Source organism: Oryzias latipes, chromosome 17 (assembly GCF_053564925.1).
Source record: "Oryzias latipes strain Hd-rR chromosome 17, Olatipes_Hd-rR_3.1".
Taxonomy (NCBI): domain Eukaryota; kingdom Metazoa; phylum Chordata; class Actinopteri; order Beloniformes; family Adrianichthyidae; genus Oryzias; species Oryzias latipes.
Genome location: NC_136253.1, coordinates 21376556 through 21399353, shown reverse-complemented (window position 1 = coordinate 21399353; position 22798 = coordinate 21376556). Strand labels below are relative to the sequence as shown.

Sequence of the window (22798 nt, the reverse complement as noted above, 5' to 3'; positions counted from 1 at the left end):
ATGACTCAAAATAACTTTGTTCTTCATAGTACAGTCTATTTGGAACCATGAGAACAGCCTAAAACACCATAAATGTAGTATACCGTCTGTAAACAGTCAAAAAAAAAGCATTTAAGTGAACATAACTCCAAACAACTGTTCCAACACATTCAATAGATTATCTACATACTTAATTTCCTTCAGATAGTTAAACCGTCATCTCTAACAATATACAAGAAGCATTACTACCAAGTAAACGGTTGTATTCTAGCTTTATACTGAAATATATACACATCTGTAAATGCCTAAATTATCAATAAAAAATTAGTATGAAAGTTTCATTTACATTGGTAAATATTTAGCCCTTAGACATTTTCCTTTAATCTATAAACGAATATGAAAATAAAATAGTTTTTGTTACTTAATGCTTTCTCCTCAAACCCAGATTCTGATCTACATCTGAATTTCTTATTTGGAGGCGCCAATAATCTGCAGCAGGAAAAGGAAGATTTGTACTATGTCGACATAGATGGAGAGCGCGGCGAACACGTACTCCTCTTCACTGATTGAGTACTTCCTGTTTCCTATCAGCAGCTGCGTGTGATATGCCAGGAACTGGAAGACACAAACAATCGACTGGATGAGATCGATTAGAGAATGGATGCAGCAAGAATAAATGGAGAGAGAAAAAATTGAAAGCTACTATAAAAAAAAAAATCAATAAAAGACTAACCAGAGTGAAGACAATTGCCCCGATAGCGGCGTAGAGCATGTGCAGCCAAAGGATCTATAACCACAAAAAAAGGGTTAAACTCAAAGAAACACCTTTTTTTTTGGTTCACATCAGCTGTAAACTCACGTATTTGAATGACAGCACGATGGCGGCGATGATCCCAGTCACAAACACAACAATCCCAAGCACGCAGAAAAGGCCCTGGCATTTGGTGAAGTCAACCTAGATGTTGAAATCCCAGAGCAGTGTGTCAACCGCATGCTGCTGAGCAAATATATGCAAGCCGGTTGAAGCAGTTTCCACACCTTTGTCTGGAAGCAGAAGACGGTGACGGCGATGCAGACAACGGCAGTAATCCCCAGAGCCAAGAACACAGATTTTGTGTCATAAAAACTAAGCAAAAGAGAAAAAATAAAATCAATGACATCAACTTGTCTGGTTTTTGGCAAATACTGATGTTTTTATTTCTTCATTTTTACCTGGATATGGTTCCAGTCATGTAGGACAGTGCCAGAGTCTGTTGTAACAGAAACAAAACAAGGTTTGAAGCAGCTTTTTACTAAAAACATTCAATAACCTGTAATTCTGGATTCCTTTAAGTCATAATGATTTAAAGACTGTTAGATTTGTGGTAGACGTATGGAACGTTCAAACCAGGATAATCTGGAAGATTTGATTAGCCCTGTGAAGCCCACTACATCAAATCATTGACTGAAAAATTCAATTTTTTTTTTTAAATTAAGATTTTCTTTCGGATGAACATCCTCAAAAACATTTTGCAAATAAATAAATAAAAATTTAAACGAGACCTAAATTATATTAATTATGATATTTTTGGTGGTTTGTTAAATTCTTACCTGAAACAGGAAAATACCAACATGAGTCTTGAGGGAAATAAAGTACCTTATTTACCCACACATCTCAAATTTGATACGAACATTTTAATTATCAACACATTTTTTGCACTCTTTGAATACACTGAGTGGTGGTTAAAAAAAAAAAAAAAACGGAAAAACAACAAACAATACATTGGTTATTCTCGCGATAAAGTTTTGTAAATTGGCCAAACTTTCCCTGCCATTATGGAAGCGATTGTGAAGCATAATTAAAAATAAAAGTCAAAACCAGAAATGCCTTTTCATTTTCAAAATGAAGCTGCATTTTTTGACTCAAAATTAAAATGAAAAAGCAATCCACCAAAATGCTTTTTCATTTTATATTTAAAAACTGCTTATCCTGTGTAATAATTATGAAAATGCAAAGAGGGGATTGCATTTGTGTTGTCACATCCACCCTGCGAACATCGTCGCAATATTCAATTCCACTTAGCATTTCCAGAGGGGAGGCGGGGCGATGACGTCAGTGCTTTCTCCGTGTGTCCGGCTGGTAAGAGGTACAGACATGTCTAGGATCAGCTTTGTGTTGGCGGCAGGGGAGATGGCTTTGTGACGGTTCTGCTCCCCTGATGATTGTACACAGCTTCTCTGGACTATGTAGCAGCATTTCTGCCTTTTGCGGTCCGGAGTTTGGGACCACAGCCTCCTTCGGAAGCCCCGCTGTCCGCACGGTTGAAGCTTCTCCCTCGGACTTGCTCTTTGAGCTAAATCGGCCCGCTAGCCCGGAGAGAAAGCTTGTCCAGGGAAGCTTCGAAGAGCAGGAGGAGGAAATGCTGCTCCAAGACCTTAGAACCTATCAACCATCATATGAATTTGTGTTTCCAGTGGTGTCCAGACAAAATAAAGGCTGATTTAATTCCCACATACTCACATCCAAGTTTCTCATTGCTGGATTGGCCGCCTGGAGTTCTGTTCCTCCAATGTTTTTAGCACGCATTAGCCTAATGCTAATGCTTTTTTCGGGTTGTTATCGACATTATGAGCGAGCAGGCCCTTAATAATCATAACAGTAATAAGTACATTTAGAAGATATTCTCCTGCAGCTTCGCGTTGATTTTGCTGTTTGAGGACAGCTGCAGCCCCATCAACAGCTGAAGCAAATTTCGCCATGCTAAACTTGCTAAACATGCCATGCTAGCAGCCGGACACACAGAAAGTGCTGACGTCATCGCCCCGCCTCCCCTCTGGAAATGCTAAGTGGAATTGAATTATGAGACACTTTTCGGAGGGTGGATGTGACAACACAAATGCAATCCCTTCTTTGCATTTCAGGGGTTGACATAGCCCAGAAATTTGCACTGGCCCACAGGGCCAGTAGTTTTTGAAACTTACTGGCCCTGCCTGAAAGTTACTGGCCCGACACCGCGCATAGCGGGACCCGCCGCTCTGCAGGTGCTTGCAAATTTAGGGGGGTCCGGGGGCATGCCCCCCCGGAAACTTTTAATATGGTGCAATTTGGTGCATTCTGGTGACATCACTTATTTCTACACTTTTCAATGACTGAAAATAGACCATATCAAACTTAAATCTGCTCTAGTCTGTTTCAGATGTTTTGAAGAGAGCACTGCAGTGTAGTAGGTAACACTAGTTCAGAAGTTTTCATGGTGCTTCTAACGGCAAATATCGCAATAAATCATAAACCTTAAATGTGTTAAAACAATCTAATGGCAGCTCGAACCATTTAACGAATCAAATAAATCCCTTAATGCATTTGACCAATCGGATGGACGCCTTCACATTGTTGACCAATCAGATGGAGCCCTGTTATGTTAGATGTTTGTAACCTATGTCAACGTGGGTCATTTGGAGTATAATTTTTAAACTGGGAATGGTTATTTGGTTATTTTGCTGTTTGTTTATATACCGCAAATTATATCGTTATCGCAATTTTAATCTCTGATATCGCATATCGCGAGTTTTCCTCATATTGTGCAGGTCTAACTGAGATCATTCAGCTAACTAGAAATACTTACTGCTTACAGTGTTGTACAGAAAAACAAAATTAAGTAGTTTAACATTCTACTGCATTTGAGTCTGAGATTCCGGTATTTGGAGTTGCCTTTGATTCTTTGACATTCAGCTTAAAGCTTAGTGGATACAGTTTCATCTTCAATGCATTCATTAAATATCTTGCTGTCCATACTACTAATTATACCCACTACTCCATCCAACATATTCCTATCTATTCCTGCCATGTCTTCCACATCTCTGACATGCTTCAGTCTCTCTTCAGTGACGGTGTCGGATTTATAATCAAATGTAATAATAACTCACTGGCTTGTGCCTTCGTTGTTGCTGTTTAACATTGTTTTGTATTGAATTGTTACATTCAATAAAGTTTGAAAAAAAAAAGTAGTGAGCGCGTGCCGCGTGGTGCTCGGCAGTGAAAGCCGAGCGCGCGCAGGCGGGAGAGAAGGAGAAGTGATCAAAGGTTTCCCATAGAAACCCTTGAAGTCTGAACACAGGACTAGCAGAAAAACTACATTATGAAGACGAGGTAAATCTACACGTTTTCGCAAAATTTACTTTATTGAAAAAGGTGAAGAATATATAAACCGTTAGATATTTTAGTGGCCCGAGCGGACAAGTGAAAAGTAAAGTCTTGTGGTCCGCACTGCTCGAAAAACAGGACCGGGCCAGCGGACAAATGGCTATGTCGAGCCCTGCATTTTCGTTTTAATTATGACACAGAATAAGCGTTTTTTAAGTATAAAATGAGAAAGCATTTTGAAGTATTGATTTTTCATTTTAATTTGAGTCATGTGATGCAGTTACATTTTGAAATTGAAAAAGCATTTCTGTTAATCCATTTTAATTGTCAAATTAGACATTTCTAAAAAAAATTGCTGCACATTTACCAGATAACTTTTTGAAAATGAAATGTCAAATACCATTTTCCTTATCACTATAATTAATTGACAGAATAAGCAGTGTTGAAGAAGGAAATGAAAAAGCATTTTGGTGGATTACTTTTTCATTTTAATTTTGAGTCAAAAAATGCAGCTTCATTTTGAAAATGAAAAGGCATTTCTGGTTTTGACTTTTATTTTTAATTATGCTACACAATCGCTTCCATATGCCATGGCTGTCATGGGAGCAGCCATTCTGAAATAAGTAGGAAAAGCCCTTTTACTGCCCCTAGTGGAAGGATGATGAGCTGCACGGCAGTAAATGTGGACCAAGTTAAATACACCGGGTTTTAAGGAAATTTTGGAACATGCTAATGAGATAAGGTCTCAGAAATGTTTGCATCAAATAGAATAACGTTATATAAGGTTCACTAAGTAATGCTAAAAAAAGGACACCTTTCTTTTTTTTGTTTTATTTTCGTTTTCAGGCTGCCCTTTTAAGAACAAATGAAACACCCTGGTCATTGTTTGGAGGAGGTTTTGTTTTGTGCTCTTTTTCACCAACTTAAAATGCAATAAGTCACTAAATGTCAGAGGAACAAACAGAGGAACAAACAAACAGAGGAACAAACAGACAGAGGAACAAACAGACAGAGGAAACTAAACTGCTCTGAACCCAACAGCTTTTCTAATGAAAACAAAAAGGAAGTATCTGAACTTCAAGATGTTCAAGGCTAAGTTTCATATGATTTTATATGAACACAATAAAACCGTAGTATCTCAATTTGATGCTTGAGCTGATAAAACATAAACCTGTAACTGACATGTGGCAAACAGTGCTTTTGAAAAAACTGCATTGTTAGGTGAATATTTTTAGTCTGGTTTAAAATAAAGTTGTACTCACAAAGATGAGAAGCAGAATAAGGTTCCATGGATACTTTCTCCTGCAAAGAAAAAAGGAAAACATTATTAATGTATTTCTTCAACTGAACTTCCTCTTCTTGATCCCATGTGTTTTGTTGTCACTCACCGGGGGCCCTTGCAGCACACCAGCACAATGTGGGTGATTATATATATGGCACTTAGATGAAAAAAGAACAAAGTTTAAGTACCGGTATAAATGTGTGCAGGATTGGGTTACTTTAGCCTACATCTAACAATGAAGATGCTGGAGTTCCCACAGACTTACTATGATGCCCAATACACAGCCGGGTTGTCCCTTACGAAGGTTTTGACCGGATGGCTGAAGGAAACAGAGGAAATGTTTAAGCCGGCACTGCCGACGCACAACCACACTAACTACACAGATTTACTCACACAAATGTGAAAATGGCAACAATGGCGGTAGTAAGCAGGAGCTGAGATGCCAAAATTAAGTACACCTGAATAAGACAAGAGGACAGACAACATCAAACCAACCTGTTAAGATATTATTCATCTGATAAATGATGATTGAAGTTCAATTTAATCGTGAGGTACACATGCAGAAACACTTTTTTTTTTCAACCACAACAAAAATTTAGCTAATATATATTTCGTTAGAGGGTTTTCAGGATCAAAATATAATACAAACATGCACAGCTGGTATTTGGCAGAAGCCTATTTAATAAAAAGGCTTCATTTAGAAACTGAGGAGGTGAAAGAGGACTTTAAGAGGACTTAAAAAGAAAGCCTCATCAGTGTCGGTTTAACCAGCGCTGACTGGAATGATTCAGTCAGCCAAACACAGACCGGATACAGCCATCATTAGTGGAGCTCAAGTTTAAGGATTCACCATGGCAACAGGGAAACAAACAGGACGGGTGTGTCTGCTGAACAGTAAACACTAAAAGAGTTCTTGCTCTAAAATTGATCCCAATGATCCAAAAAACATAAAATCATGGAGAACTTTCTCTCCCACTAGCTTACAGTCATTCCAACATAACTTTAGCGGTGCAACAAAAATGGCAAGAGATGCAGTCTGAGCCGGATGCCAGCTCTGACGACGTTAACCAAGTGGTCTCCAACCCTGGTTCTCATGAGCTACTGCAGTGTTTGTTTTGCAGCTAACCCTGCTTTAATAAGTACCGGTGTTGCTTTCAGCAATTACCGTACTGAAGTGGGTTAACTACAAAACAAGCATGGCAGTAGCTCATGAGGAACAGGGTTGGAGACATCTGCAATGTATTTGTCAGCAAGCGGATGCATCAGTATAGAGTGGAGCAGGGAGCTTGTGTGTGTGTGTGTGTGTGTGTGTGTGTGGGGGGCTCAGAAAGGAAAATTTAAGCTCAATTTTCTTTATATATAAAACCCTCCATCAAACAGAAATATTCAAATAAATGAGGAGAACAAAAAGAGGGGGGGGGGTTGATTTTGCTCATGAATCGAAAGTCATAAACAAAACAGTGAAGGAAGAAACGCTCTGGTCAGATGAATCAATCGGCTTTCTATACCTTTCTGATGAAAGAGTGCCGAACCCTCAAATCCTCCCAGTTGCTGCCTCTTGCAGCAAACTCCTCTCCTGTTATCAAACAAGAGCTAGGTTAGAGATCAAAAATATAAAATAAGACACACCTCACCAAATGATCTGTGAAATGCCGGGTACAAAGAGAAATCAATTCATTATTCATCTATAATGGATTGAAGAAGCTTTTACAGTCGATAGATTTGTTGATATCAAGAACTCTTACCAATGGCTACAGATGGCTGAGCCTACAGGCAGTAGCGGTATTAGGCACGGGCAATACGGACAATTGCCCTGGGCAGAAAATGAAGGGGGGGGTGGCGCCGGTGGCTCAGCGCTTGTAAAAGAAATATGTGCACCACTATCGGTTTACTTCTATCACAGAGTTTGTAACAGCCTGAAACCTGGCGGCGCCCCCACCCCGTCTTTGAGAAGAAGACGCAAATGTGTGTGAAGAAGGAGAAGGCGAGGGGGCGCGGGGTGAAGGGCGCAGGCTGCGAGATGAGCACGCAGTATCGCCGCAATTGCACATGCACAAAACCTGGCTGGATGATCTTCAGGGGGGGGGGGTTGACGGTCACGGGCCACGGCATAGTGTTTGATGAAAAAATAAAAACTGCGACTGCGCAGCCATGTAGTGAATTGGCGCCCGTGGCTGCAGCTTCATGCGCTCCTGCTGGAAATGTGTGAAGAAAAGGGGGAGGGGCTGCAGGGAATTAGTTCAACTGTGGGTTGCTTCCAAATTAAGTGGCCATGTGAGGGACAAGGGCGGGGGGTGGACCTACTTTATAAAACTTTTTTAAAAGTCAGTCATACGGTGACATTCTATAACCTAAATTTTAATAAAGGTATAAAAAAAATCATGCTTTTTTGGGTATTTTTTTGTGTGAAATGCCCAAATAAATATTGGAACACAAAACAATGTTGTCACTAAGGTGACAGTTAGTTTAGTCAACGGACTTGATGCCTTCGTGAGGACATTTATTGCTAAATGCCAAAAACTATGGAAGTGATTCTGTAGCATAATTAAAAATAAAAGTCAAAACCAGAAATGCTTTTTCATTTTCAAAATGAAGCTGCATTTTTTGACTCAAAATTAAAATGAAAAAGCAATTCACCAAAATGCTTTTTCATTTTCTTCCTCAACGCTGCTTATTCTGTCACTTAATTAAAATGATAATGAAAATGGTATTTGACATTTCATTTTCAAAAAGTTCTCAGGTAACAGGGGTTGACATAGCCCACAAATTCATTTAGAAATGTCTACTTTGACAATTAAAATGTTACATTTGCAGTTACATTTTCTAAATGTAACTGCGTCAAATTACTCAAAATTAAAATGAAAATTCAATACTTCAAGATGCTTTTTCATTTTCTACTTAAAAACCGCTTATTCTGTGTCATAATTAAAACGAAAATGCAAAGAGGGGATTGCATTTGCATTTTCACATCCATCCTATGAACAGTGTGTCATAATTCAATTCCACTTCGCCTTTCCAGAGGGGAGGCGGGGCGATGACGTCACTGCTATTTCCGTGTGTCGGCTGCTAAGAGACACATGCTAGGAGCAGTGCGGACAGGCTTATAGCTTTTTGTTAGCAGCAGAGGAGAGGGCTTTGTGACTTTTGTGCTCTCCTGATGAATGTACACAGCTTCTCAAGACTTCGTAGGAGCAGTCCCGCCTCATGCGGTCCTCCTTTGGAATTGAATTATGCAACACTATTCGTAGGGTGGATGTGAAAATGCAAATGCAATTCCTTCTTTGCATTTTCCTAAGTAAAACATGAAAAAGCCTTTTGAAGTATAGATTTTTCATTTTAATTAGAGTCATTTGATGCAGCTTCATTTTTAAAATGAAAATGCATTTCTGTTAATCCATTTTAATTGTCAAATTAGACATTTCTAAATTAATTTTGCTACACATTTACCAGAGAACCTTTTGAAAATGAAATGTAAAATACCATTTTCATTATCATTTTAATTAAGTGACAGAAAAAGCGGTGTTGAAGAAGAAAATGAAAAAGCATTTTGGTGGACTGCCTTTTCATTTTAATTTTGAGTCAAAAAATGCAGCTTCATTTTGAAAATGAAAAAGCATTTCTGGTTTTAAATTTTATTTTTAATTATGCTACATAATCGCTTGCATTAAAAAACATCTGAAATATGGACAAAAAAGGTCAAAGCCATTTGGTGCCCAATTTAGAGAGAAAAGAAAATAAGAAGAGGAGAGAAAAGATAAAGAAAAGGGTTTATCCTCATAGTTAGATGCAGGTTTTCTAATGCTACCTGGCCCTGCAACAACGTTGCCGATGAAAACTTTTTTTTTGGTCGATGACCAAAACTGAAGTAGGCCCAAATGCTGCAAATAACGTCATTGTTTATTTTTTAAGATTTTCTTCTTAAAGTTTGGTCTGCCTTAACATGTAACATTAGTTGTGAATCATGTGTCTGTCTGCTCTGATGTAACACAAAGGTGTTGTTGTCTTTTGTTGCATAATTAGTTCATAAATGTTAAATGAGCTGTGATGGTAGCATGCTGCTGCTGCTGCTGCCGCCACCATAACCTGCTAATGGGGCAAATAACTTCAGATTGCCCATTACTTTGATAATCATTTGTGGCAGCCTAAACAATTTTTTATTTTTACCAGTTAACTGGGGATTTATGGGTTAATTTTGAGCCTGAATGTTTAAAGTTTATTTTTTATTTATTTACAAATGTTGGGTTACATTTTCAGTCAATAGAATTTTCATAAATCTGTAGGTAGTTTTAAAGATGAATATTGACAAAACATAATTTAACAGGTCACAACTAAAAATGTGCCATTCAAAGGATTGAAGACAGCAAACATGAGCTAATTTTTTCTTCTCTGAAGTAGAAATTGATATAGAGCATGACAATTCAAATATCCAATTCATAAATGTTTTTTTAAGGCCTGTATTGCAGATGAGGAGCTGACAGAGCAATGCAAGGCACTAGATGACATAATGCATTTTGAAGGGAACTGTGATTTGAACAGCATAGAGCTTGTCAGGAAATCAAGAACTTGCCATCAACGACTCTAAGTCTCCTTGAGCTCATCACTTGTCTGATGAAGATCTATAAGAAATCTATCCCAACTTTTGGACTGCACTCACCTTGCCAGTCACTGTGGCTCAAGCAGAAAGGAGCTTTTCAAAACTCAAGTTGATCAAGTCATACCTAAGGTCAACAATGTCTCAGGAGTGACTCACTAACCTTGCCGTTGTTAGTATCAATCATTCAGTAGGGGAGCAGATTTCAGATGATGACGTTATTGACGCGTTTGCATCAAGGAAGGCTAGAAAGGTTAGATTTTAGTTAGTGTTTTCTGTTCTTAGTGCAATGGTGTTGCAGTTATATTTATTTTAGCGTGCTATTTGTGTGATAAAAGATTTGTGTTTTGTAATATTTATCTTATATTATTTATTCAATATTGTGTTTGATTTAATATTTTCCTACCCAACTGTATTTTTGCCATGCCTATGCTCTTTTATTTTTTTATGTTCTGATAACCGTTATAATGCAGTGCATAATTTTGCTAAATGTCTTTTGTATCAATTTCTCAATTTCAATGACAATAAAACATGTCAGTTGACAGGGACAAAGTTCTGCTGTGACTCTGGGAGGGGTGGGGGTGCCTGGGGAGGGTCTCGCCCGGGGAGTAATTCAGGGTAGAACCGCCACTGCCTACAGGACACCATTGAAACTCTCATCCTGCCAACACAGGAACAAGCCCTGACCATCAGAGTGACAGACCCAGATCTACCGCCACAACCAAGTGGCTGGAATAGTGTACAGAAATGTGTGTGCAGAATCTGAGCCGGAAACTAAGGTATAAATGGGAAACACCTCTGAAAATGGTTGTGAATGAGAGAGAAAAGATCCTGTGGGACTTCCAGATCCAGACTGATAGAATGGTAATGGCGAACCAACCAGACAATGTAGTGGTGGATAAAGAACAGAGGAAAGCCGTTGTGGTGGATGTGGCAGTGCCAAGTGACAGAAACATCGGGAAGAAGGAACATGAGAAACTGGAGAAATACCAGGGACTCAGAGAAGAACTGGAGAAAGCATGGAAAGTGAAGGTGACAGTTATTTTTGGTTCCATTGTCACTCATCCTTCCCAAATTGATCAGTTAGGTCACAAAACTGTATCTTGATTTGGTGACTCACACATAAAGTTGGCCAACAGCAAATTAGGTCACCCGGGTTTATGGAGAAAAAAACTAAACCCCTTTTAAAATGCAGTTGTGGAAACAAAATGCAACATCTTTGCTACAACTCTATTCATGGTGATGCGAGGCTGAAAACAGCAGGTGGAACAAAAAAAAAAGGCCGCAAATGTGGTTTAATTTGTGGCACATGTCTACCGAATGCTGCTGTTGTGCATCGTCTGCTCCGTAAAAATTGAAGTCTTTAAAGCTACGTTCATACTGAATGCAATTCGTGTGGTAGGAGTCTTTTTTTGAACTTCTGATGCCGGGCTTCTGGTTCCGGCTAATGATCTCTGGGCGCCATCTTCCTGTCTGCGGCCAGCTCCTCTTGGACGAATTTACTGCGCAAATTCTGTTTGTTGTAAACGCAGCATAATGGCTGCAGGCAGCAGTCTTGATTATTTCATGACGACATTTAGAGAAAGCAAAGCTGCAGGTGTGCTGAGTGGAGACGTGACTGTTTGGTAACTTCTCCGGTTTACCATTTCAAATTTTTCACATATTTACTTTTAAACCTGAGAGGGAATGAAACTTCCCACTGCTGAGGTAAAGGACCTCCCAGAGCGCACAGGCAAAAAACAAAAACACACATCTGAGGCGGGAAGGAACAGCTCTATAAAAAGGAGCTCTGGTTACAAGGGTAATGGCTTTAGCACCACAGCACTGAGCTATTACTTTAAAAGAGCGTAGTGAGTCACACAATGATGATGCAAAAGTCAGAATGAATCATTCAACCTGAATGTGCAAACCAGCTTTTTAACCCTTTAGTGGCGACTTCAATGCTTGACCAGATGCTGGAGACACTGAGGCCCTTCCATTGTTTATAACGTACAAAAGTAAACTAAATTCTCCATGACCAACAAAGTTCTTGTGTTAATAAAAAAATGTTACAAATAAAAAGCCCTTTTTTAAGGTTTCCTAAAGCATTCCAGTTGAATGGGTTAAATTAAGCAGTCAAAGAAACCAGGACCTGCCCAAACCTGCAGGTTAGACAACAATGGTGGCTACACCTTTAACACTAGAAATCCTGCCGGTGGCACCTAAATGACACATGCCCTGTGACATACCATAACTCTTCGACTGTTTACGTCATCAGTGTGAATGTGAAGTCTCTTTTGTCTGCTTCAGAATCTGCTGGAATTAAGTTAATTGCGTAAACGCTTGAAGAGTCACAGTGGTCGAAAAAATGTCAACATTGAAGCTAAAGTTTCAGTGTTAAAGGGTTAAGAAATATGGTTTCATGAAAATAATGGAAATGTATCCCATAGATAATCATGACAGATAGAGCTCAGCTTACCGGAGCTAATCATATCTGATGGTATGGTGGGTGGGAGGACAGGTGGCATGGGAGGTGGGTTCGGGTAGCCTGGAGGCCCACCAGGTTGGGGCTGTCCGGGGTAAGGGCCTGGGGGATAGCCTGCTGGCTGTCCGGGATAAAGAGGGGCGTTTAAAGAAGAGGGGTATGGTGCCGAAAGCGGGCCTGGCTGGGGACCACCATAGCTAGGAAAGCCATATGCAGGGGGCTGGGGGTAGTTAGAACCCTGAGGTGGGTACAGAGGTCCGTGGCTCGCGTTGTAGTCCGGAGGATAGTCTGACTTGGACATGACACCTATGAGAAGAGATGACAAAAAGAGGATTTGTTACAAATGTTGGTGCAGCAGCATCCCACCTCCAAATCTTTGTTTGTGTCTTGCAGTTTGAAGCTAAATGTAGGGCTGCTTTGAGTCTCCTGCACTAAAAAATAAAACTATGTTGTAAGAAGGATTTATCCGTTACACCATCAACATACTCAGAATGAATACTGCAAATGAACTTCATCTTCATCCTGATTTCTGTATCTAAAGAAGATACTGCTTCTCTGCAAAGTTTCTTCAAAAATGTGCCACCACAAAATTAAATAATCCACAGACAGCTCTGGGTTGGCAATGATAGAACATTGAATTGCTTTAGACATCAGTTCACATGAAGATAAACTGTATTTAATACAGGATAACAGGGGACTCCTGGACTGGTTACTGACTCAACACTGGATCTTTTGCTCCTGGGTTGAGTCAGACTCACTTAACATACAGCTTCGATGAATAATGTGATTCATAAAACCCACTAGAGGCTGTGGAAAACACTGCACAGACCTCCTGAAGTAATTTTCCGTTAATAACTATGCTGACCACACAAACACCCTGCAAAGCAAAGAAGGGACGTGAAGCAAAAACACTAGAAGATAAATTAATCTTTGACATGTTGAATTGTTTTCTTTATATGATAGATATTACAAATCTGCTTTATAAAAAGGGGAGCTGTGTTCATCTAAAAGAGTTTAAATATAGCCATGTATTTACATTTAAAAGAGCTTTTAGGGGAATGGAGACGTTGAAGGAATTCAAGTGCTGGGTCATTCTTTCGTAAACTGTTACATCACATCAAAGAAACCAAGCAACCAGACAGGAAACAATGAGTGGGACAATTACAGCTGCTAAGCAACACGTAGATCAGATCCCTTTCTGGCTGTTCTGTTATCACAGAGACATGATCTTTAGTGCGTGTTGAAAACTTTTAGATCTTAGAACTGTGTTATGCAATCAAAAAGTTGTGCATGTCTTTGCATTTTGCACAGTCCCCCTCGGATCATCTTGTGATATATTTTAAAAGCGTTCCCAGTGGTCTTCTAATAATGATTTTGCCACGTTTGGCCAAAATCATAAAACTAGTGTTTTTTTAGGACAGTTTCTCAAGAACGGCAGTAGTATGGTTTGCCCCTGAGTTATAGGTGGGACTGTTGGCACAGAGCAACCCCGCCCCCTTTCCTCTCCCCATTTCTGAAAATCCTGCTTTGAGCGTATTTTCTGTCATAAATGAGCTCTTTTTCAGACTGCATTTATTATCATGCCAATTTTAGCCACAAACAAAAAAACTGTGATTTTCTAGGACAAGGTTTGTGCAGCATGAAAGGAATTTGTCAGAAACTGGCCTCTGAGTTGTGGGCGGGACCGTTGGCACAGAAGTATGCCTCCACTGATATCCCATCCTCCTTTGGATGTGCCCAAATTCGAGGGCTGCATCCTTCAATGGGCACGGCCTTCACGGGCGACGTTGGCCGGGTCCTTCATTGAGCGGGTAGACCGGATGTTAACGGCTGTGAATTTGGACCAGTCTAGCCTTTAGATAATTCTAGCCGTTACAACTGCAAATGTCCTGTCGCCTAGCAACCGTGAGTCCTGAACACTGAGGAGTAGTGAACCAGGCATGGAGCTTAAAATTTTCCTGGCTTGTTTCATCCAACTTTTAATCTTGGAGATGTAATTATAAAATGGTGTAAATATCTCCAACTCTGGGTCACGCCTCGCACCACTGTTGTCAGAAAATCTCCGGATCCCACCGCACTGTATCTTGGGATATTTACAGTATAAAAGGATACACCAGACCAATCCTTGAAATCGGGGGAAAAAAGGCTGTATTCGTTGGCCGCATTTGAAGGAGTTGTTGAATGTAGACAGCACTTGTTGCGGCTCTGTGACGTCAGCAGCTTACAAATGCAGCCCAGAAAGACCGCACCCCTCAAATTTGGACACAGCCATTTACACACCCTCCCGCTAGCTTACAGCCCCTCACAACCCCAAGATAACATTAGAGGAGCAACATCAATGGGGAGCAAAATCGGAGCTATCCAGCCGTATATTTCAGAGCCAGATACCAGCTCGGATGAAGAAAATGAAGACATACATGGATCTAGAGGGGAGCAGAACTATGGAGTGATATTTCTGCCACCACGATGTACACAAAACTTTCTAAGTTGCAAATGAAAATATTAAATATTTGCTTTTCAATTATTTTTTATTTTGCTTAAGAAATTGCTTTAAAAAACAATTTTCTTTCAAAAACTTTTTTTTTTTCTTTCAAAACTTCTTTTGCATTTGCAAAGCATGTTTTCGCATGCATCGTTATCAAATCTCAATTTTTTTCCTATCTTAGCTTTTGCTGATCACTCGACTTAGCGTGATAAAACTGCCACAGCCAACGAAATTTTTGCATGCGTTGTGTGTCATATCACTTTTTTACTATCTTTGATTTTTGTTGACGTAAGTTTCAGTTTAGCGCGACAAAGCTGCCATCAAACAGCTGCTGATTGGTCTAGATTCTAACCAATGAAATCGCCACATTTATTTAACATGGTGTCTGCTACCGAGGCAGAGAAACCGAAGCAGCTTTTTTATCCTCAATTTTGTCTCTTTGAATGAAGACGTTTTCATTTTTTATCATTTTAACAATAATTCATACTTTCTTCCTTTTTTAGCATTGATTAATTTTTATTAAGTCAGATTTATGAATTTATGGCCGACGATTCCTGAAACTGTAAATTTTATCTGCTGACACTAAATCAAAAGGCCTGTGTGTAATCTGTGAATCCTCCAGAGCAAATTATTGGTAAAAAAGTGTAATTTTCTTTAAGATCTGTTTGTTAAAACAGAACAATAAAAGATTTAAAGCACATATTATTTTATGCTGCACATATGTTTGGGATTAGATTAACAGCTGTGACAAGCAAAAGAATAATGACTCACCAAAGCAGACTCATTGTATTTAGCAAAAGAAGCATTCTTAACTTTTCTGTTAATGTTTGACAGCGTCTTATGTTTTAGAACTCGTGAGCGTTTGTCCAAAGTTTAAAACAAATTACTCATGAATCAAATGCTACTTTCTCATAATATTTCAACATTTATTAATTAAAATAAAACAACAGATTACATACAAATCTTAAAAAGCGTTATTTCCGGCTGGACAGAGTCGGAGCTCAGACGTTTTTGTCTGCTGCAGGCATTTTAAACACGCTGGTCCCTAAATAAATTCAAAACTCTGTTTTGTTTTAGCTGCTTTGTTGCTCTTTCTGGGTTTCACTCTGAGAGAAACGGGCCAGAATGGTTGACAACGGCAGAATCCTGTTAGAACAGAGCCGACATAGAGTCCAAAATCCATGTCTGCCTCCAAGCACAGTCAATAGGAGACAGAGACACCTGATTGGTTAGATTCTGGACCAATCAGCAGCTGTTTGATGGCAGCTTTGTCACGTCAAACTGAAACTAATGTCGGCAAAATCAAAGATAGTAAAAAAGCGAGATTAGGTAACAACTCATGCGAAAACGTGTTTTGCAAAAGCAAAAAGTTTTTGAAAGCAAAAATAAATAAATTGAAAGCAAAATAAAAACTAACTGAAAGCAAATTTAAAATTAAATTTAATATTTTCACTTGCGACGTAGAAAGTTTTGCGTGCAACGTGGTGGCAGAAATATCCCTCCATACGGTACAGGGAGCTGCAGCACCTTCATGACTACTACAGGCTTTATCAAAGCACAATTTTTCATCTGCTCCTGACTATTTGAATAAAGAAATAGGCAACAATGCAGTTTTATTATCAATTTCCTTTACGTCCTCCATTGCCAGAAAAATGCCACAATAAAGATATAAAAATTTGTTTTAAAAAACACTATTTATAGCGAGTGGTTCTTTAACAATGTGTTGAACATAAAGGGAAACTGTGTTCACTTTTAATGTCATTTACTTATCCTATTAATCTTTCACTGGACTATTTTGAGTCGTGAATGTTATCTGGGACATTAACAGACAGGCACAAGTTTGGAAACAAAGTTGTTATTGTGTGACGATGGGGAAAAAAACCCATTTAGCTCGAAAATGCGACTTAGCATGGCTTCTCTGGGAGAGGAAGCTTTAAACATGTAGAATGAACTAAGTAGATGAACACAAATGGAAAATATTTTAAGAAGTTGGATGGTCTGACTCTATAAATTAAGACTACTAAAATTCTAAGACTATTTTAGTTTTATGCTATGTAAAGATTACAGATTTCTAGTTGATGTAACAAACAGATCCGCCATGACATGACAAGAGTTTCCCAAGACATTGAGTCCAGACCGACAGTGGGCTTTTCCGCACTATAAGTTTCCTGGAAACGCGTAACTAAAATGACTCTCAACTTAAAAAGAAAAAAATGACAAGTTTAAAATTAAAACAATCTTTTTTTTTTTTGACTAGACTGAAGTCCACCCAGTTTTATTGACGACCAAACTAAGAGCAACAAGAAGTTCTTTTTCCAGGCGGTGACTCACTCACTCAGTGTTAGTCAAGCTACACTTTAACCCGTCTTCCAGTACGTGTTTGTCATTCCTGGACTAACATAAAAGTATTTTACAGCTTTTTTAAACTTACCGACTTCCAAAAAAGACGTTGCTTCCAATCTCCGTCAACTCTTTAGTTTAATTTTAAACTCCCAAATGTTGGCGTGTTGATATAACTTTCGCCGGAGGGCCGACAAACGACACACAGATGCGAAGCAGCAGTCCCAACGACGCTTTCCTAGAAGTCACAGTCAATAGGAGACAGAGACACCTGATTGGTTAGATTCTGGACCAATCAGCAGCTGTTTGATGGCAGCTTTGTCACGTCAAACTGAAACTAATGTCGGCAAAATCAAAGATAGTAAAAAAGCGAGATTAGGTAACAACTCATGCGAAAACGTGTTTTGCAAAAGCAAAAAGTTTTTGAAAGCAAAAATAAATAAATTGAAAGCAAAATAAAAACTAACTGAAAGCAAATTTAAAATTAAATTTAATATTTTCACTTGCGACGTAGAAAGTTTTGCGTGCAACGTGGTGGCAGAAATATCCCTCCATACGGTACAGGGAGCTGCAGCACCTTCATGACTACTACAGGCTTTATCAAAGCACAATTTTTCATCTGCTCCTGACTATTTGAATAAAGAAATAGGCAACAATGCAGTTTTATTATCAATTTCCTTTACGTCCTCCATTGCCAGAAAAATGCCACAATAAAGATATAAAAATTTGTTTTAAAAAACACTATTTATAGCGAGTGGTTCTTTAACAATGTGTTGAACATAAAGGGAAACTGTGTTCACTTTTAATGTCATTTACTTATCCTATTAATCTTTCACTGGACTATTTTGAGTCGTGAATGTTATCTGGGACATTAACAGACAGGCACAAGTTTGGAAACAAAGTTGTTATTGTGTGACGATGGGGAAAAAAACCCATTTAGCTCGAAAATGCGACTTAGCATGGCTTCTCTGGGAGAGGAAGCTTTAAACATGTAGAATGAACTAAGTAGATGAACACAAATGGAAAATATTTTAAGAAGTTGGATGGTCTGACTCTATAAATTAAGACTACTAAAATTCTAAGACTATTTTAGTTTTATGCTATGTAAAGATTACAGATTTCTAGTTGATGTAAACAAACAGATCCGCCATGACATGACAAGAGTTTCCCAAGACATTGAGTCCAGACCGACAGTGGGCTTTTCCGCACTATAAGTTTCCTGGAAACGCGTAACTAAAATGACTCTCAACTTAAAAAGAAAAAAATGACAAGTTTAAAATTAAAACAATCTTTTTTTTTTGACTAGACTGAAGTCCACCCAGTTTTATTGACGACCAAACTAAGAGCAACAAGAAGTTCTTTTTCCAGGCGGTGACTCACTCACTCAGTGTTAGTCAAGCTACACTTTAACCCGTCTTCCAGTACGTGTTTGTCATTCCTGGACTAACATAAAAGTATTTTACAGCTTTTTTAAACTTACCGACTTCCAAAAAAGACGTTGCTTCCAATCTCCGTCAACTCTTTAGTTTAATTTTAAACTCCCAAATGTTGGCGTGTTGATATAACTTTCGCCGGAGGGCCGACAAACGACACACAGATGCGAAGCAGCAGTCCCAACGACGCTTTCCTAGAAGGGCGGTGGAGGAATCCGCTGTACACTGGTACACGCCCAAGGCGAGCAAGGTGTCTGCTGCCACGCATGCGCTGTAATGTGTTTGGACAACGGGCCTTTTTTTAAAGCAAACTTTATTAACAAAAATATCCGTACATCAGAAGAAAGAACGGGGGGAGGGGGGGGGGGTTAGTAGTGCACAGTATATGAGATATGCAATATGATTAAAGAGCACATTTGGGTAAAAGTTCAGTTTGGGAGAACGTTCAGTCTATCACCAGTTATCGAAATTATTTTTTTCACATAAAAAACAAGTTTTTATAGTGTTTTAAATTCTTTGAATTTTTGAGAGTTTAATTGTATGTTTTTGATTTCACAAATGAAAAGAGGTAAATAGGCTTTCATGTGGGTATACTTACATTTATGTGAATGGAATTTGGCAAAACTAAAAATGTAAAGGAGTAAATACAGCTTGATGTTTTCACTTTCTTAAAAAAAACAACACGCTTATAATAAAAAGAAACATTGTAAAGAATTTGTTTCTTCATGAAGTATAGTACACCAGTCCTACATTTTGTCATATGTGAGTCCATTCCAACTGTATGCACATAAACAGAGAAACTTTTTAAAACAAGCTTCACCCCTCTAATAATTGTTTCTTAAAGTCTTCTTTTCAAAACTTTATTAACAACTAGACATAATACAATATGTCGACACTACAAATAGTGTGCAACTGGCACATCAACATTTACAGTCCAGAGGTTTACGTTATCTTAATAAACATATAGAAGAAAGGAATATTTTTTAAAAAAAATATGTAGTTACTTTAAAAGATCAAATGTTCTTGTAGCTTTTTATCTTTTGTTCTATTGTTCTATTGTTTTGTAATATGATTTGAAGTCCAGTTGAAATATATTAAAACAAGGTTGTGAATTGGACAATTTACACTTGTGAATTTGGAATATATCCAAAATAATAAACAGTTGAATTTCTTCATCCACACGGATTAGAAAATAGAAAATATTAAATCTGTGTATATATTTTCCTTAAATGTCAACTGGACAATCTGCTAAAGCTGCGATTAAATCATAAAATCTCTCTTCTGTTCTTGTCCCGTCTCAAAGTAAAACATGACCCACCAAAGCATCTTCACACGAGAAATTTCTTTGTCCCAGTTTTGTTACTTCAGATTCCATTAAATCTGCAGTGAGATTGTTGTGCACCACTACCTCAAAGCCAAAACGACAGAACAAGTCGTTGAGAGACTCTGTGGAAAAGAGATATATTTATCATGCAACACCAGTATGACCAGCCCAAATGTTTGATGTCACAACAAACTTACTTACATCTTCCTGAGTTCCACTTCAGCTCTTGAATTTTGTCTCATTTTGTCTCGTGTTTTTCTTTTTTCTTTTATTCTTCCAGTGGAGCTACAACACATATTAACCTGCTGGTTACATTCAACTTGCCCTGCAACATTTGGATAGAATCTTCTTGAGTTTTCACTACCCCTAGTACCTCGAAAGGGATTCAGCAGGCTCTGAAAGATGGATGATATCCTAGAGTTACTCTAGAATCAAAAACTTTAATTTTATTAGCAAATAAAGAACAAAAAATATGACTTTCTTTATCTGACTTGTTATTCATCGTGAATAGGGTGTTTACAGGACAGAATACACAGAATTACAATGGTATGTCCCACCTATTTGATCTAGAATATTATGTAATCTGGGTAATAGGGTAATACAAAGAGCACAGTTATTTTGCAGTGTTCTATTTGGAGTAAAAACTTACATGGAGTAAGACTAGAATGTTGGTGTTCATGTTAATTAAAGTAGTCAATAGAAAGTAGTAAGACAAAATACACATGAATGGGCACATATGCACACACACATTTTGATTGATGTTGGTATCAGTTGATGCTCCATGATGTTCTAGAAAAAGCACATACAAAAAGAGGTGACAAGAAGCTACACAACACTGGTAGACAACACTTCATAAAATCACATCATAAAATATACTAAAATCTTGAGTCTAATACCTTGCATGTACTTCTCGACAACTGTTGCCAGCTTTTTATCACGCTCAAAGAGCAGTTATGAAGCTCAGAGACGTTGTCTTTTGACATTAATTGTGACTTCTCCATTTCAACAAATACAACCATGTAAAAGCTAAAAAATTATGTCATGGTGCTTAAATAAATGCTTTTCATCATACATTTTTCTACCCTAAACATGCTAAGCTGCATTTTCTTCATTTAAACTGCAATCTGTGTGTATCTAACTCTAAAGACTTTAATTCATACTTTACTGTACTATTGTACTATTACTATTGTACTATTACTATTACAAATTCATTTTAACTTTAGAAAAAGTTCATTAAATAACTCAATTTCTTAATAAGGTGCAACGGCTGTGGAGGAGACTTCTGATTGAAAGATTGTAGGTTCAATTCCAGTCTTGCCCTCCCATATGCTGAAGCGTCCATTCGATACAGTACATTTAGAAAATATCTTGTGAAAAAATTAATTACGTACTCAAGGCAAATAGCAACAGAAAAAACGTTGTTTTAACTAATTTAGTCTTGGTTGATTTTTTTATGCTTGTTTTTCTAAGTTACATTTGGCGCCCATAAGCTGTGTTTGAATTTGCTCACTTCACTCTTCTCCAGTGGCCTTCTGTTTAACATGTCCTTTAACAGACATTTCAGTTGTCAGGGTTCTGCTCGGTCATGTCATCATGTGTACTGTACAGCATCACTCTGATGGAGAGATCAAGAGAGGAATTAAAGAGCTCATGGGTGAGCTATCAATCAAATATGAAACAAACACTTCTTTTACCGGTAATCAGAACACAAGATAGGAATGGCATCGGTTTCCTCTGCATGTCTGCTGTCATTCTGCAGCAGCCTTACAAGGTCTTCTCGATGGATAGTTTTTAGCAGCTGAGAGAAGAAAGAGCTGTCCAGAAAACTTCCTCACGTTTTAAAAAAGTTCTTACACCCTCCAAGCGCTTTCTGGGGATAGAATCGGTGCACAAGAAGCAAAGCTCCACCACCTCCCAGAGTTCAGCTCATCATCTATACGGGACAGTGTCCACCTGTCCAAACAGCAGAGATCTCTGATGTTCAGCTCTCAGCAGTCCTGTTAGTGCTGTCAAAACAAGACGTGTACCAAATTTTCTCTGGATAGGGAGGTCAAAAAATAGGTATTTTAATATTTTATTTTTGACAGCAAAAAGAGTTTTTAAAAGCAATTTTGACCTAAAAGTAATAAACCTTTTACTTCTCGTGTCACAAACAACTTAAATCTGATTAAGGTTAACATTCAAGGAACACAACGATAACCGTTACATAACTTAATATTAGTTTAATATGGGCTACAGTCTCAAAAATTTTCAAAAGTTCGTCATTGTTGACTTAAGGATGTCGACACACTCATCAGTGAAAGGTAACGCCAGAGAGTTTACTTACGATTTTTGTTTTTAGTTCTGAAGATTTATATCATAGTAGATTTTATTTCAAGCACTCAGTTGCTCACACCACTTTTAAACCCTGGAATGTACAACAAAATTATTGAAAAAGTTGTACACATATTTTCCAGTTTAAAAATATGTATAGATGAATCAAATAGGAGTGTTATGTTAAAGGTAATTCCACGTTGCTTGTTTTTCATTTATTTGCATTATTGTATTGCCTGTGAATTGCCAAGGGCGGGGCCATCTAAACTATGCATATTTATACATATACAAGTTTTTTGATTTAGCAGGGGCAAGCATAAAATACAAACATTGTTCTTCTGACTGCTCCCTTTCATTCATGAAGTTGTAGGATTGTGTTGCGATCGGTACATGATTTTGTGTTTTGTACATGATTTTGTTTCTGAAGTTCCTGAAAGGAAAAAGTAAAGAATGAAATATTAGATTGC

At 38.2% G+C, this 22798-nt stretch overlaps 1 protein-coding gene and 1 long non-coding RNA gene across 2 annotated transcripts; both read right to left on the bottom strand.

Moving 5' to 3' along the window:
• Nucleotide 1: 1 nt before the first annotated feature.
• tmbim1a (transmembrane BAX inhibitor motif containing 1a) lies at nt 2–18982 on the bottom strand. The gene is made up of 13 exons (XM_023964875.2): nt 18742–18982; nt 17353–17499; nt 12431–12742; nt 6890–6957; nt 5775–5839; nt 5647–5700; nt 5488–5538; nt 5362–5401; nt 1192–1229; nt 1018–1105; nt 839–934; nt 713–766; nt 2–594 (listed from the first exon to the last, which is right to left on the bottom strand). The coding sequence occupies exons 3-13, from the start codon at nt 12735–12737 to the stop codon at nt 448–450; spliced, it is 1008 nt and encodes a 335-aa protein (XP_023820643.1). The 5' UTR covers nt 12738–12742; nt 17353–17499; nt 18742–18982; the 3' UTR covers nt 2–447.
• Nucleotides 18983–20005: 1023 nt separating this feature from the next.
• On the bottom strand, nt 20006–20530 carry LOC144986886 (uncharacterized). Its single transcript, XR_013650758.1, has 3 exons — nt 20392–20530; nt 20220–20303; nt 20006–20140 (listed from the first exon to the last, which is right to left on the bottom strand). It is a non-coding gene; the product is annotated as an uncharacterized LOC144986886 (long non-coding RNA).
• Nucleotides 20531–22798: the final 2268 nt, after the last annotated feature.